This window comes from Mustelus asterias, chromosome 4, assembly GCF_964213995.1.
Source record: "Mustelus asterias chromosome 4, sMusAst1.hap1.1, whole genome shotgun sequence".
Classification (NCBI taxonomy): Eukaryota; Metazoa; Chordata; class Chondrichthyes; order Carcharhiniformes; family Triakidae; genus Mustelus; species Mustelus asterias.
Genome location: NC_135804.1, coordinates 57,228,088 through 57,244,841, shown reverse-complemented (window position 1 = coordinate 57,244,841; position 16,754 = coordinate 57,228,088). Strand labels below are relative to the sequence as shown.

The following is a 16,754-nucleotide window of genomic DNA, read 5'->3' as shown; positions in this document are numbered from 1 at the left end:
AACCAGGATCCATCCTTTGGCTTGATAGCAATGGTAGAGCGAGGGATACGTTGGGCCACGAGGTTACAAATGGTAGTTGAATACAATTCTGCTGATGGCCTACAGCACCTTATGGTTATCCAATTTTGAGCTGCTGGATCTGTTTAGCATTGTGGTGCCACACAATGGAGGGTGAAGATGGGGCTTCACCTTCATAATGACTGTGTGACATTATCACCAAGCTAAATGGGATAGATTCAGAACTGGGTATTCATTAGGTGCTGTGGGCCATCAACAGCAGCGACAGCTGTCTGACAAAATTGGGCAGGGGTTACAATCTGGTATTCCCGGTGCAAAGATGAGACTTTATCTCACTCATTCAAGAAAGTAGGGAGACCGAAATCAGAAAACTATGGGCAACTTAGCATAACATCTCTCACTGGGAAAATGCTAGAATCTGTTATTAGAGTAGTCACAGGTCATCTAGAAAATAATTCAAACAGGCAGAGTAAACATTGTTTTGTGAAATGGAAATTTTGTTTGACAAATTTATTAGAGTTCTTTAAGAATGTAACAAGCAGGATAGATAAAGGAGAAACCAGTAAATGTAACGTGTTTGAATTTCCAAAAGACATTTGATAAGGTGCCACATAATATTTGACGAGGTCACACATAAGAGCTCATGGGTAATAATATTAGGATGGATAGAAGATTGTCTAACCATCAGGCCACAGAGATTTGGGATTAATGGGTCATTTTCAGATTGGCAAACTGTAACTCGTGGATTGCCATGGGGAACAGAACTGGGGCCTCAACTATTTACAAACTATATTAATGACTTGAATGAAGAGACTGAGTGTACTGTATTCCACTTAGCTAATGATACAAAAACAGAAGGTGGTTGAAATGAAACATAACATTGAGGGGACTTGACAGGATGGATACTGAGAGGAGTTTCCTTTTGTGACAGAATTTTGAACGAGCAGTTTCAGAATAAGGGGTCACATTTATGATGGAGGCGAAGTGGAATTTCTTCTCATGAGAGTCACGAATCAGTGAAATTCTTTACTCCGAGGCTGGGAAATTGAATATATGCAAGGCTGAATGAGACAGATTTATGGGCAGCAAGGTGGAGTTAAGGCCATGATGGGATCAGCCATAATTTTACTGAATGGCCAAGGCGGCTCAAAGGGTCACGATCTATCTCCACAAGGGCTACACGATGCCTGTATCTTTCAATACTGTCATAGGCAGATACATCTGCAACAGTTTTGCTGAGTAGGTCAAGTAGGTCTTCCCTCTTGATGGTCCTCTCAATCCCTGCCACACCACAGACCCTATCTGGCAGATACAGCCTTCCAACATAGGGCCAATTCACTCAATAGTGATGCTTCTGAGCCACTTGGTGATGGTTGAAGTCCCTGAGCTGGAGCACATTCTGTCCTCTTGCTCCCTTCAGTGCAATGGTCTCATTGGAATTTGTAAAGCTGCCTTCAAGGTCCCTTCACAATCGAGATGGGTAGAAGGTAGGAAGAGGCAGCTAGCATTCCGACTCCAATTTTGGAAAATTAGTGTATAATTAAGTGATGATGACACTTAATATCATGGTTGAATTTAATATCTATGTTCACACATAACAAGTTACTGTACGGGCAAGGTATCACAGGACTAACCACACTCTTTGAACTGCCTCCCCACACAATCAGTGCTTTTAAGTGAGGATGTAGCTCTTTCATCGCATTATTGGTAGAAACCTCAGTGAAACAGAATTACTGATTGCTCCTTTAGGCTCCCTCAATCTTCCACCAAAGTTCCAAAGAACAAATGGAAATTCCAGATATTGGTTTCTGACTTCAATTACTAACATTCACAATAGCCAACCATACTCCCATTTTGGGTGCGAGGTACTTACAAAAGAAGTATATACAGTTGTGATAAAACAGTCATTCTCACAAAACAAATCAATAATATTTTCAACGCACTGAATGTTGCTTTTCACCATTCATACGATAAGATATTTATACAAATATAATGTCACTGCCATGGAAATTAATCGGAGTCACTATCTTTGATATATTGCCTGTGGTTATCTTCCGCCAAATCCTCTTCATTATTCCAGTCATTTTCAAATGAATCCTCATCTGGGTAATCATTCCGCCAATTACTTTCTTCATTTTCATCATCTTCATCCTCATATACTTCATCTGCAATCATTTCATCACCAACCTGCAACAAAAGCAGTGTAACAGTGTCACACATTGTACCAAGAATATGCCCATCAGAACACATTATCATACCAATGTCCAGGCCACAAAGATGCTTATCAGTCTGCATATTCAATTCAAGCCTTCTGGTGATATTAGGTCCAAGGACCATTAATCAGACAACCTGAAATCACCCTGCAAGTCTTCAGAGTTATGTGTAATCCTGCCTTGTTTTGAAGCAAATAGGCAAAACTACTGAATGACTATGTTCAATTGTTGCTAAAATCACATAAGAAGAAAAGACATAGGACAGAGTGCACAACTACTAACTCACCAGTTCATTCTCCTCATAACATGGAACCACTGAGAGAATATCTTGGATTCCACCTCCAGTAAAGTAGCCGTCGGTACAATATATATCATAAACGTACTCCTCCATATTCTCCCGGTGTTCTGTCCCCAGACCAGAATCTGACACTGTAAGCTTCTCCCGAATCATTCGTACAGAATTACACAGAATTTCTTGGGGGTCGTCCTGCCTTGGACCAGGATCCTAAAATGGAACAAATCCTCCAAGATAGATAATGGTAGTTCATTTGCTGAAGAAAACACAACTAACCTTAGCCACGATAGGGGTACTGGGTTAGATAGAAAGAAAAATCAACTGAAGATATTGTTCTTACTCTTAACATTTCTGGTTGATGACCATTCATCAGAACTCGATGACAGAGTCAGGCTCAGGCCCAGCTTGCCAACTTGCCACTGGTTGCACAATTGACACAAGGGTTGCCTTAGATCAACCAGCAGCAGTAGAATCATAAATTCCAGACAGGTGAGATTATCAAATTTTACCTGGCATAAACAAGGAACAACAGGGACAGGAAGTGTTTGGCTGCCACAGAGGGCATGAAGGACAGAAAGCAAAGTGGTCAAGAATTCAAAGTTGGTAAGCAAGGAAATAATGCTGTGGTCAGAACCATGCAGAGCTCCCCACAATAGAAGCGACTGATAAAGTCAAAATAAGAAAAGGCCCACTACCTAAAACAGTAGCTGCTGTTGTTACTGTGAAAGGAAATCAGGGTTAAATTCCCAAATTAGCTTCACACTATTCCACCAACAGAAATATGAATGCAAGCATGTCTGTCAATGACCACCCTTTTCCTCAAACATCAGGACCCATTTTCAGGACATTGTTATAGATACATGGACCATATCTCTATTCCTATGGTGTACCAGGCCAATGAGATCTAGCTGTCAGGTGGCCCACTTTTGACCCAAGCCAAAAACAAGTATATTAAATATCTTGTTCTAGCCAAACTTACATGCTAGGTAAACAGAAAAATGGCATGCGGCTCGTATTCATGTCGAGTTTACCAGCACTAGTTGGTGCCAGGAAGATTTTTTATTTATGATTAAATGCACAGAGCTGAAAGACTCAGTCTCAATCAGGCACCACTGGAGACTATTTTCCACTGAGTTGTGGCATGAAACAACCAGTCCTGAAAATAGACAGTATCTTAACATACATCAGCCTCAAAACCTACTGAATGAACAGAAAGGCAGCAGCTAACTCTTTCTTGGATCACATGATAGTTGGCATTTTAATTCTGTGGAGAAGTATTTTCTGCCCAAGATAAGGAGTGGCCTTGCGTAGCATCGTGGTTCTCATTTGATCTTGGTGTGGACCATCTTAACCTCAGTACAGATGAGACACTCACCAAAGAACATACCTGCTTCAGAATCTGCATGTCTATGAGGTATCCCTGATAACAGATCTAAGCTGTACAGAGCACCATTGTCAATATACATAGAAACATAGAAGATAAGAGCAGGAGGAGGCCATTCAGCCCTTCAAGCCTGTTCTGCCATTCATCACGATCATGGCTGATCGTCCAACTCAATAGCCTAATCCTGCTTTCTCCCCATAACCTTTGATCCCATTTGCCCCAAGTGCTATATCCAGCCGTCTCTTGAATACATTCAATGTTTTGGCATCAACTACTTCCTGTGGTAATGAATTCCACAGGTTCATCACTCTTTGGGTAAAGAAATGGCTCCTCATCTCCATCCTAAATAGTCTACCCCGAATCTTCACACTGTAACCCCTGGTTCTGGACATCCCCACCATTGGGAACATGCTCCCTGTATCTACCCTGTTAGAATTTTATAAGTTTCTATGAGATCCGCCCCTCATTCGTCTGAACTTCAGAGAAAACAATCCTAACCTAGTCAATCTACCCTCATACATCAGTCCCGCCATCCCCGGAATGAGCCTGGTAAACCTTCACTGCACTCCCTCGAGTGCAAGAATATCTTTCTTCAGAAAAGGAGGCCAAAACTGCACACAATATTCTAGGTGTGGCCTCACCAAGGCCACGTATAATTGCAACAACACATCCCTGCTCCTGTACTCGAAACCTCTTGCCATGAAGGCCAACATACCATTTGTCTTCTTTGCCACCTGCTGCACCTGCATGCTTACCTTCAGCAACTAGTGCACAAGGGCATCCAAGTCCCGCTGCACACTCCCCTCTCCCAATTTACAGCCACTCGGGTAGTAATCTGCCTTCTTGTTTTTGCTTCCAAAGTGAATAACCTCACATTTATCCAAATTATACTGCATCTGCCATTGATTTTCCCATTCACCCAACCTGCCCAGATCATGCTGAAGAATCTCTGCATCCTCCATCACAGTTTACCCTCCCGTCCATCTGCAAACATTGAGATGTTACATTTCATTCCCTCATCCAAATCATTAATATATATTGTGACTAGCTGGGGGTCTCAGCACCGATCCCTATGGCACCCCACTAGTTACTATCTGTCAATTTGAAAAGGACGTATTAATTCCTACTCTTTGTTTCCTCTTCTGGTTAGGTGCATTGACCCAAACAGGCGCCAGACTGTGGCGACTAGGGGAATTTCACAGTAACTTCATTGCAGTGTTAATGTAAGCCTTACTTGTGACTATTAAATAAACTTTAACTTTCTCTGCCAACCAGTTCTCTATCCATCTCAATACACTTTCCCCAATCCCATGCGCTTTAATCTTGCATGATAATCTCTTATGCGGGACTTTGTCAAATGCTTTCTAAAAGTCCAAATATACCATATCGACTGGCTCCCCCTTGTCAACTCTACTAGTTACAACTTCAAAGAATTCCAACAGATCTGTCAAACATGATTTCCCCTTCATAAATCCATGCTAACTCTGTCTGATCCTGCCACTGCTTTCTAAATGCTATAAAGTCCTTGATAATGGATTTGAGAATTTTCCTCACTACCGATGTTAGGCTTAAGCTATTGGTCTGAAACTGCCCCACTCTAGTCAACCCAATGGAATCATAAAACATACAAACAATACTCTACTGCCTGAAGCGAAATGAGGCATACGCGATCATTAACTTTATAACTGGAAGTAGAAAAGCAAGGAAGTTATGTTGGACTTTGATAAATTACTGATTATATCTCAGCCAAGTATTCTGCCCAATTCTGGGTCACAAGGATATTAACAAGGATCTCAAGGCTTCAGAGAAGATGCAGAATAAATTTGCTAGAACAATGTCAGGACTGTGAGTCCACAGTTATGTGGAGAATAGAAAAGTTGGGATTATTCTCCCTAGAGCAGAGAAGGTGAAACTTAGAAGTTTCTACAATAATGGTTTTGATAAGAGTAAATATGGAGATTTTTTCTCGGAAAGTTGTGATCTGCCTGAAAGGGTGATGGGAGGATATTTAAAAATGAAACTGAGTAAGTGCTTGACAATGGGAAAAACATACAGACTAACAGAGAGGAGCAACAGACTGGGACAAATTACATAGCACTTTCGACAAACTGGCATAGACACATTGAGCAGAATGGTTGTGCTGTATAATTCAGTTATTCATGAAAGCAAAACTTAGATAATTTCACGGGTTCCTGGTCTTACCTTAGAACCTTTATGCTTTGAGCCTCTTTCATCATCTTCAACTTGTTCATCATGCTGGACAATATCAAACACTTGAATTTCAGCTGCAGACCCAGTGCCATCTTTATTTCCAGAAGTTGCGGAGGCCTTCTTTAAAAGAAGAACCAGAAATATAAACTTCTAAAAGACTTATGAACTTTGTGAAAACAAGGTCCACCCAAGTCAGGAAGAACTCAATGCTGGGTTTATCTCAGCTTGCTGAAAGACTGAAGATCACTCAGTGCCTCATTTCCTATTCCATGGACTGTACCTGAACAGCATCTATCGTTCTCTTCTCCCACAGAACATTATTCTCCTCTCTCTGTCCCTGTGGCCCTCCTTTCACACAAGATCAATTCAAATGAGGAAAGCCAATCACCCCAAATTAGTTGATTCTTTCAGAACTAAAGGCATACAATGATACATCACATCAACAAACTGACTTGAATAGTAACAAACATTTCCTCTCCACCTTAAACCACCCTCCTCCCGCCCCCGAAGATTATTCCACGAGCAGGTCATTCTTTGCATAAATTATTTCCCATTTGTGCTAAACATTCCTTTCAATAATTTTAACCTTAGTCCAGTATCCTTTCATATTTTAAAATGATCCTCCAAATTAATCTTCTCCGTGCCATTAACATAGTTCGCACTTTTATAAAGTTCCTTTTCAGGGACAACTTAGATCATTGCATTAAAGAACTGGAATAGGAGGGGAAAACTGAGGAACAACCTTGTATCTGTCTCCTGGAACTCCACCATGACTTCACTGTATCAGACTACCTGCTGCTTCCTTGCTCCGAAGATACTAAATTTGATTTATGATATTAAACACTGAATCTAACCGTCAGCTTTGGTCCAAGTTAAACTGCTAATCTATCAACAGCCCAAACTAGATGATCACATTTCATTTGCCTTCTCTGTGAATTCCTGAGCAAAAAGAAAAACATCTGATAATATTATTGTGTCACCATCATTTTACAATGGCTCAGTGGGTGAATGCACGGATAGGTATGGTTTGTGCTCTGATCTCAGTCAGGAAGCTGACAGAGTGCAGTGTTCCTTAAGCTAGGGAATTGGTGGTGTTGAGGGCAGCAAATAATGATCAGCCTTCTACTTCTGCCTTCTATCCAATGACTCTCAAGCTGAAGAGTGCAAGTTTATGGGTGAATGAAAAACAGTCAAGCTCAGCTGGGAACTTCAGATGTCCCCCACAGTCAAACAGTTTATCAATACAATTTGCCCCACATTGACACATAAAGAATGTCTGCTTGTAAAGGTGCTGGAAGGCTGTTGCCATCCATGTATTCCAGTATAACACAGTATCTTTAGGAGAGGATGGGAGAAACCTGGGGAACAGAAGAATGATAAACAGAACAGAGCTTCTGATAAATCATAAATTCAAAATATCATATGAGAAGCGAATTGCCAGATCACTAGTTAACAATAATATCCATTTACAACCAAGTCTTATATCACCTAGTACTCACCACAGACAGGCAATTGTTAAAACAGTAAATATTACCTTCCAGCTATCTTGGTCTTGCTCACACTGAGCTCCAGAAGTATCTGTTCCAGACTGGCGTGCATGTTTCACACCCGATTGAGATTCAGAAGCTTCTGTAGAATAGTCTCTTCTGTGGCTAGCAATGACTTTGTACCGATTCTCCTGACTGGCCGCATGGCGAGATGCTCTTGCATAGAGTTGGATACGTTGGGCACTGGTCTCAGAGGGTTTAAGGGCCTGCAAGGCCTTGTCTTTAGAGATGGCTTCTCTCACGTGCCTCTGAACGAGGTCATCCTACAGAGAAAGTACCACAGTGAATCCCTCTGCTTTCACACTTTACTATTTTTCAAATCGCCTGGGGCCAAATCAATCGCTCATTAAAGGGGGAGGAAAGTCCAAGATTGATGCTTTCTGTCAAAAATCCTCTTCACTTGCCTGGAGGTCTGGAGTGCTTCTACTTCAATGCAAGGAGCGTAGCAGGTCAGACAGACGAACTTAGGGCCTTAATGCTCACGAGGAATTTGGGTGTGGTTGCGGTGACAGAGACTTGGTTGAAAGAGGGACAGGACTGGCAGCTGAATATTCCGGGGTACAAGTGTTTTAGGCGAGACAGAGGAGGGGCCAAAAGAGGTGGGGGAGTAGCAGTATTAGTTGGAGGGCATATTACAGCGGTGCAGAGGGAGGACAATTCAGAGGGGTCGTGTAACGAGTCACTCTGGGTGGAGCTTAGAAACAGGAAGGGCGCAGTCACTATGTTGGGGGTGTACTACAGGCCCCCCAACAGCCCAAGGGAAGTGGAAGAACGGATATGTCAGGAGATACAGGATAGGTGCAGGAAAAATAGGGTTGTTGTAGTGGGAGACTTCAATTTCCCTGATATAGACTGGAAATCGCTGAGAGCTGGGACTCTGAATGGGGAGGAATTTGTAAAATGCGTACAGGAGGGTTCTTTGGAACAATATGTAGATAGCCCGACTAGAGAGGGGGCTATACTGGACCTCGTACTGGGGAATGAGCCCGGTCAGGTCTTCAAAGTTTCGGTAGGGGAACATGTGGCAAATAGTGACCACAATTCTGTTAGCTTTAGGATAGTGATGGAAAAGGATGAGTGGTGTCCCAAGGGTAAGGTGTTGGATTGGGGGAAGGCTAACTTTAGTGGGATTAGGCAGAAATTGGCAGCTCTCGATTGGGAGAGGCTATTTGAGGGTAAATCCACATCTGGCATGTGGGAGTCTTTTAAGGAACAGTTGTTAGGGCTACAGGACAGGCATGTGCCTGTAAAAAAGGATAGGAAGGGTAGGATTCGAGAACCGTGGATAACCAGGGAAATTGAGGGACTGGTCAAAAAGAAAAGAGAGGCGTATGTTAGGTCCAGGCAGCTAAAAACGGAGGGAGCTCTGGAGGAGTACAAAGAAAGTAGGAAAGAACTCAAACGGGGAATTAGAAGAGCAAAAAGGGGTCACGAAATGTTCTTGGCAGACAGGATTAAGGAGAATCCCAAGGCATTTTATTCATACGTTAGGAACAAAAGGGTTGTCAGGGAAAAAAATCGGACCTCTCAGGGACAAAAGTGGGGAATTATGCTTGGAGCCCAAAGAAGTAGGGGATATCCTAAATGAATACTTTGCGTCGGTATTCACAAAGGAGAGGGATGTGTTGACTGGGAGTGTCTCGGAGGGGAGTGTTGAACCGTTGGAGAAAATCTCCATTACAAAGGAGGAAGTGTTAGGTTTGTTAGAGAATATAAAGACTGACAAATCCCCAGGGCCTGATGGAATCTATCCAAGGCTGCTCAGGGAGACGAGAGATGAAATCGCTGGGCCTCTGACGCAAATCTTTGTCTCGTCACTGGACGCAGGTGAGGTCCCAGAGGATTGGAGGATAGCTAATGTGGTCCCGTTATTTAAGAAGGGTAGGAAGGATAACCCGGGTAATTATAGGCCGGTGAGCTTGACGTCAGTGGTCGGGAAGTTGTTGGAGAAGATTCTTAGAGATAGGATGTATGCGCATTTAGAAAGGAATAAACTCACTGACGATAGTCAGCATGGTTTTGTGAGAGGGAGGTCATGCCTCACTAACCTGGTGGAGTTTTTTGAAGAAGTGACCAGAATGGTTGACGAGGGAAGGGCCGTGGATGTCGTCTATATGGACTTTAGTAAAGCGTTTGACATAGTCCCTCATGGTAGGCTGGTGAAAAAGGTTGGATCTCATGGGATAAAGGAGGAGGTGGCTAGATGGGTGGAGAACTGGCTTGGTCACCTACACATCTTTTTAGCCTGTCTTGATGCTCTCTCCACTCCCATTGTTTTGTTTCTTAAAGACTGGATTAGTTGTAAGTATTTGCATTCCAACCATTATTCATGTAAATTGAGTCTGTGTCTTATAAGTTCTGTTTGTGAACAGAATTCCCACTCACCTGAAGAAGGGGCTCAGAGCCTCGAAAGCTTGTGTGGCTTTTGCTACCAAATAAACCTGTTGGACTTTAACCTGGTGTTGTTAAACTTCTTACTGTGTTTACCCCAGTCCAACGCCGGCATCTCCACATCTTGGTCACAGAAGACAGAGGGTAGTAGTGGAAGGGTCTTTTTCCGGCTGGAGGCCTGTGACTAGTGGTGTTCCGCAGGGCTCTGTATTGGGACCTCTGCTATTTGTGATTTATATAAATGATCTGGAAGAAGATGTAACTGGGGTGATCAGTAAGTTGGCGGACGACACAAAATTGGCAGGACTTGCAGATAGTGAGGAGCATTGTCAGAAGCTACAGAAAGATATAGATAGGCTGGAAATTTGGGCAAACAAATGGCAGATGGAGTTCAATCCTGATAAATGCGAAGTGATGCATTTTGGTAGAAATAATGTAGGGAGGAGCTATACGATAAATGGCAGAACCATAAAGGGTGTAGATACGCAGAGGGACCTGGGTGTGCAAGTCCACAGATCCTTGAAGGTGACGTCACAGGTGGAGAAGGTGGTGAAGAAGGCATATGGCATGCTTGCCTTTATAGGATGGGGCATAGAGTATAAAAGTTGGGGTCTGATGTTGCAGATGTATAGAACGTTGGTTCGGCCGCATCTGGAATACTGCGTCCAGTTCTGGTCGCCACACTACCAGAAGGACGTGGAGGCTTTGGAGAGAGTAGAGGAGGTTTACCAGGATGTTGCCTGGTATGGAGGGGCTTAGTTATGAGGAGAGATTGGGTAAACTGGGGTTGTTCTCCCTGGAAAGACAGAGGATGAGGGGAGACTTAATAGAGGTGTATAAAATTATGAAAGGCATAGATAGGGTGAACGGTGGGAAGCTTTTCCCCAGGTCGGTGGTGACGTTCACGAGGGGTCATAGGTTCAAGGTGAAGGGGGGGAGGTTTAACACAGATATCAGAAGGACATATTTTACACAGAGGGTGGTGGGGGCCTGGAATGTGCTGCCAGGCAAGGTGGTGGAGGCGGACACACTGGGAACGTTTAAGACTTATCTAGACAGCCATATGAACGGAGTGGGAATGGAGGGATACAAAAGAATGGTCTAGTTTGGACCAGGGAGCGGCGCGGGCTTGGAGGGCCGAAGGGCCTGTTCCTGTGCTGTATTGTTCTTTGTCAGCTGAGCAGTATTTTAATTTTACATTAGAAAATATTTTATGCATGGCCACCTTCATATTGCTGTCAAAATGTCATGTTTTGGAAATGTATATTCCCAGTCATTAATATTGGTTCCAGGATCCAGGTGACCTGAAGGATTAAGATACAAGTTCTGTTGTCCATTTAAATGAAACCACATCAGGACACATATTAGATATTTACTCCTCCAGTGATGCTGCTGGAGTGGCTTCAAACATCTCTTCTTTCTTGCATGAAAGTGAGAAATACAAAACAAAGAATATTTCCTCAAATCTTTCTTTCACCTACAATAAATGCACGTCAGCAATTTTAGTCAATCGTTCTCAAGATCTCATCTCATTTTCTCACTCCTCCAACAAAAACTGCCCTTTGCCGACTATACACAACGTGCTTTTTTCAAGGAAATTACAACAAAATAAATATGCTAAACCCCTTTCATGTCAAGTATCTGACTAACCACCAAACCACATGGGGTCAGGTAGCTCCATATTGGTGCATAGTGGCCAAGCTAAAGCGCACAATAAAACATCCCATCAAAATCAGTAAACACCCCACTCCCCACATTAACACCTCAACCTAAAAAGAAAGTTTTCAAAAAAAGATTTCCTTCTTTAATGGTGCCCCATCATTTTGAGCTTTCCCCACTGGTTGGCTGCTCTGGTAATCTTGCAGATGGGGAAGTGCTTACTGATTTTGATGGGATGTTGTAGTAAAAAAAAGGCCTGGCATTTGGCATCAACATTCAGGAGGCACCTGGTGACAGCAGCTGACTCGGGCAGCATGGTGATACAGTGGTTAGTATTACTGCCTCACAGCACTAGGGACCTGGGTTCCATTCCAGCCTTGGATGACTGTGGAGTTGGCACGTTCTCCCCGTGTCTGCATGGGTTTCCTCCGAATGCTCTGGTCTCCTCCCACACTCCAAAGATATGTGGGTTAGGTTAATTGGCTACGCTAAATTGGCTCTTAGTGTCAGGGGGACTAGAAGGGTAAATACATGGAGTTACAGGGATAGTGCCTGGGTGGGATTGTTGCCGGTGGAGACAACAGTGTTGCCGATGGGCTGAATGGCCTCCTTCTGCACTGTATGACCAGGTCACTGGCACGGAATCGGGCTCTGTGGCTCAGAAGGGAAAGAGGGGAACCAGGAGAGCAATAGTAGTGGGGGATGAAATGGTTAGAGGCACAGACAGGCGGTTCTGTGGGTGTGAACAAGACTCCAGGATGGTAGTCTGCCTCCCTGGTGCCGGGGTCCTGGATGTCTCCAAGCGGGTAGGAAGCATCCTAAAAAAGGCGGGTAACCAGACAGACGTCATTGTTCACATTGGTGCAAATGACGTAGGCAGAAAGAGCAGGGAGGTCCTGAGAGAGCAATTCAGGGAGTTGGGTAGTAGGCTAAAAAGCAGGGCCTCTAGGGTAGCGATCTCTGGACTACTCCCAGTGCCACAAGCTAGTGAGGCTAAGAACAGGGAGACTGCACAGCTGAACGCGTGGCTAAAGGACTGGTGCAGGAGGGAGGGTTTCAAATTCGTAGATCACTGGGAAGTCTTCGAGAGAGGATGGCACCTGTACAAGAAGGACGGGTTGCACCTAAACTGGAGGGGTACGAATATCCTAGCTGGGAGTTTTGCTAGTGTGGTTCGGGTGAGTTTAAACTAATGTGGCAGGGGGGTGGGGATCAGAACAATAGGTCAATATGCATAGAGGCTGGGGACGAGGTTGGGGCCAAGACAAGGCTATCTAAGAGGAAGAGCATTCTGGGGGAGGATGACCTCAGTGGGCCTGGAGGTCTGGAGTGCATCTGCTTCAATGCAAGGAGCATCACGGGCAAGACAGACGAGCTTAGAGCCTTAATGCTTGCGCGGAACTTGGATGTGGTTGCAGTGACAGAGACTTGGTTAAAAGGACAGGACTGGCAGCTGAATATTCCGGGGTACAAGTGTTTTAGGCAAGACAGAGGAGGGGCGAGGAGAGGTGGGGGAGTAGCAATGCTGGTTAGGGAGCATATTACAGCAGTACAGAGGGTGGACAATATGGAAGGGTCAGATAACGAGTCACTGTAGGTGGAGCTCAGAAACAAGAAGGGCGCAGTCACTATGCTGGGGTTATACTACAGGCCTCCCAACAGCCCACGGGAAGTTGAGGAACAGATATGCAAGGAGATTCTGGACAGGTGCAGAAAAAATAGGGTTGTTGTAGTGGGAGACTTTAATTTCCCTCACATAGACTGGAAATCGCTTAGGGCTGGGGGCTGGACGGGGAAGAATTTGTAAAATGTGTACAGGAAGGTTCTTTGGAACAATATGTAGACAGTCCAACTAGAGAGGGGGCTATACTGGACCTAGTACTGGGGAATGAGCCCGGTCAGGTCATCAAAGTTGCAGTAGGGGAACATGTGGCAAATAGTGACCACAATTCTGTAAACTTTAGGATAGTAATGGAAAAAGATGAGTGTTGTCCTATGGGTAAGGTGCTGAATTGGGGGAAGGCTAACTACAGCCGGATTAGGCAGGATTTAATGGCAGTTGATTGGGAGAGGCTGTTCGAGGGTAAATCCACATCTGGCATGTGGGAGTCTTTTAAGGAGCAGTTGATAGGACTACAGGACAGGCATGTGCCTGTAAAGAGGAAGGATAGGAAAGGTAGGATTCGGGAGCCGTGGATAACCAGTGAAATTGTGGGTCGAATCAAAAAGAAAAAAGAGGCATACATGAGGTCCAGGCAGCTAAAAACAGATGGAGCACTGGAGGAATACAGAGAAAGTAGAAAAGAACTCAAACAGGGACTTAGAAGGGCAAAAAGTGGTCACGAAATGTCATTGGCAGACAGGATTAAAGAGAATCCTAAGGCATTTTATACATAGGTTAGGAACAAGAGGGTTGTTCAGGAAAGAATCGCACCTCTCAGGGACAAAGGAGGGGAATTATACTTAGAACCAAAGGAAGTAGGTGAGATCCTAAACGAATACTTTGCATCAGTATTCACAAAGGAGAGGGACATGTTGACTGGTAGTGTCTCAGAGAGATGTGTTGACCCGTTAGAAAAATCTCAATTACAAGGGAGGAAGTGTTAGGTTTTTTTAGGAAACATTAAGACAGACAAATCCCCAGGGCTGGATGGCATCTATCCTAGACTCCTCAAGGAGGCGAGAGATGCAATTGCTGGGCCTCTAACAGAAATCTGTGTCTCTTCACTGGACACAGGTGAGGTCCCAGAGGATTGGAGGATAGCAAATGTGGTCCCGTTATTTAAGAAGGGTAGCAAGGATAACCCGGGTAATTATAGGCCGGTGAGCTTGACATCCGTGGTAGGGAAGTTGTTGGAGAAGATTCTTAGAGATAGGATATATGTGCATTTAGAAATGAATAATCTCATTAGCGATAGACAGCATGGTTTTGTACGAGGGAGGTCATGCCTCACAAATTTGGTTGAGTTTTTTGAGGTGGTGACAAAAACGACTGACGAAGGAAGGCCGTGGATGTCGTCTATATGGATTTTAGTAAAGCGTTTGACAAGGTTCCTCAAGGCAGGCTGGTGCAAAAGGTTAAATCTCACGGGATAAAAGGTGAGCTAGCTAGATGGGTGGAGAACTGGCTTAGATATAGAAGACAGAGGGTAGCAGTGAAGGGGTCTTTTTCCGGTTGGAGGTCTGTGACTAGTGGTGTTCTGCAGGGCTCTGTACTGGGACCTCTGCTGTTTGTGACATATATAAATGATTTGGAGGAAGATGTAGCCGGTGTGATCAGTAAGTTTGCGGACGACACGAAGATTGCTGGAGTTGCGGATAGTGATGAACATTGTCAGAGAATACAGCAGGATATAGATAGGCTGGAACATTAGGCGGAGAAATGGCAGATGGAATTTAATCCAGACAAATGCAAAGTGATGCATTTCGGTAGATCTAAGGGGGAGCTATACAATAAATGGCAGAACCATCAGGAGTATAGACACAGAGGGACCTGGGTGTACAAGTCCACAGATCCTTAAAGGTGGCAGCACAGGTGGAGAGGGTGGTGAAGAAGGCATATGGCATGCTTGCCTTTATTGGACAGGGCATAGAATATAAAAGTTGGCATATGATGTTGCAGCTGTCTCGAACGATGGTTAGGCCACATTTGGAATACTGCGTCCAGTTCTGGTTGCCACACTACCAGAAGGACGTGGAGGCTTTGGAGAGAGTACAGAAAAGGTTTACCAGGATGTTGCCTGGTATGGAGGGTCTTAGCTATAAGGAGAGATTGGGTAAGCTGGGGTTGTTCTCCTGGAAAGACAGAGGATGAGGGGCGACCTAATAGAGGTGTATAAAATTATGAAGGGCATTGATAGAGTGAACAGTGGAAAGCTTTTTCCCAGGTCGGAGGTGACGAACACAAGGGGTCACGGGTTCAAGGTGAGGGGGGAAAGATTCAACACAGATGTCAGGGCGACGTATTTTACACAGAGGGTGGTGGGGGCCTGGAATGCACTGCCAAGCAAGGTGATTGAGGCGGACACGCTGGGATTGTTTAAGACTTATCTAGATAGCCACATGAACAGACTGTGAATAGAGGGATACAAAAGAATGGTCTAGTGGGCACGAGCGGCACAGGCTTGTAGGGCCGAAGGGCCTGTTCCTGTGCTGTATTGTTCTTTGTATAGATTCTATAGCCTGAGATAGAGTCCATGACAAAGCTGAGGTTTGGCTGTAATTTAAAAGGGAACAGGGGGTGATGTGTTGGTACTATTCAGACAGGGGTGGGCGTGGGGTTCAAGCCCACCATATGGCCAACCTCCAGCGGCGTTGCTGCCTGTAGGATCCGGCTTGGAGTTTATTATTCAGCCAGTCACCCAACAGCTCCTGGAAACCAGACTATTTCCTCCCTCTGCTCTAACAGCTGAGGCAGCAGAGATTGTTTCTCTTCCATAACTCTTTTTGCCAAAAACAGAATCTTAATGAGCGACAAGTTTTGTTTAAATCGCTGGAAAGACTCTCATTCCGGTCAGGCTCCCTGTCCCCAGGCCCGGCCTTACCCCAGCGCCCACGGTGGCCGCTAGTCTGAAGAGGGTGCGCACAACATGCTGCACAGGGCCCGGCTCCCCGGCCTCGCCGCCGGTCCGCAGCCGCTTACAGGCGAGGAGGAAAGCCTCGGCCGGCTCGGCGCCGCGTTTCCGCTTCACCCGCAACACCGGAGCCGCCATGGCAGCACCCACAGACTGACCCCGCCCCTAATCACTGGCGCCGCCCCCCTATGCTGACCCCGCCCCTAATCACTGGCGCCGCCCCCTATGCTGACCCCGCCCCTAATCACTGGCGCCGCCCCCCTATGCTGACCCCGCCCCTAATCACTGGCGCCGCCCCCCTATGCTGACCCCGCCCCTAGACACTATCCCCAATCCTTGATCCCGCCCCCAGAGGCTGACCCCGCCCCTAATCGCTGGCCCCGCCCCGATACCGACCCCACCCCTAATCACTGGCCCCGCCCCGACAGCGACCCCGCCCCCAGATACTGACCCCAATCCCTC

General features: G+C 45.2%; 1 protein-coding gene across 2 annotated transcripts; it reads right to left on the bottom strand.

Moving 5' to 3' along the window:
• Window positions 1-494: 494 nt before the first annotated feature.
• slc7a6os (solute carrier family 7 member 6 opposite strand) lies at window positions 495-16,475 on the bottom strand. 2 transcript variants are annotated; one of them, XM_078211080.1, is made up of 5 exons: window positions 16,263-16,475; window positions 7,656-7,931; window positions 6,113-6,241; window positions 2,518-2,736; window positions 495-2,205 (listed from the first exon to the last, which is right to left on the bottom strand). In XM_078211080.1, the coding sequence occupies exons 1-5, from the start codon at window positions 16,428-16,430 to the stop codon at window positions 2,029-2,031; spliced, it is 969 nt and encodes a 322-aa protein (XP_078067206.1). In that variant the 5' UTR covers window positions 16,431-16,475; the 3' UTR covers window positions 495-2,028. The 2 variants fall into 2 exon arrangements, with proteins under 2 accessions (XP_078067206.1, XP_078067207.1); XM_078211081.1 differs by having other exon boundaries at window positions 6,113-6,238; window positions 16,263-16,466.
• Between the last annotated feature and the right edge of the window lie 279 nt (window positions 16,476-16,754).

Excerpts from the sequence above, each read along its gene's own strand:
- slc7a6os (XM_078211080.1), bottom strand. The coding sequence starts at position 16,430 with ATGGCGGCTCCGGTGTTGCGGGTGAAGCGGAAACGCGGCGCCGAGCCG. Across the intron at positions 7,932-16,262 it reads CGGCCACCGTGGGCGCTGGG|GATGACCTCGTTCAGAGGCA; the intron begins GTAAGGCCGGGC and ends CTTTCTCTGTAG. Across the intron at positions 6,242-7,655 it reads AAGACCAAGATAGCTGGAAG|AAGGCCTCCGCAACTTCTGG; the intron begins GTAATATTTACT and ends CTTCTTTTAAAG.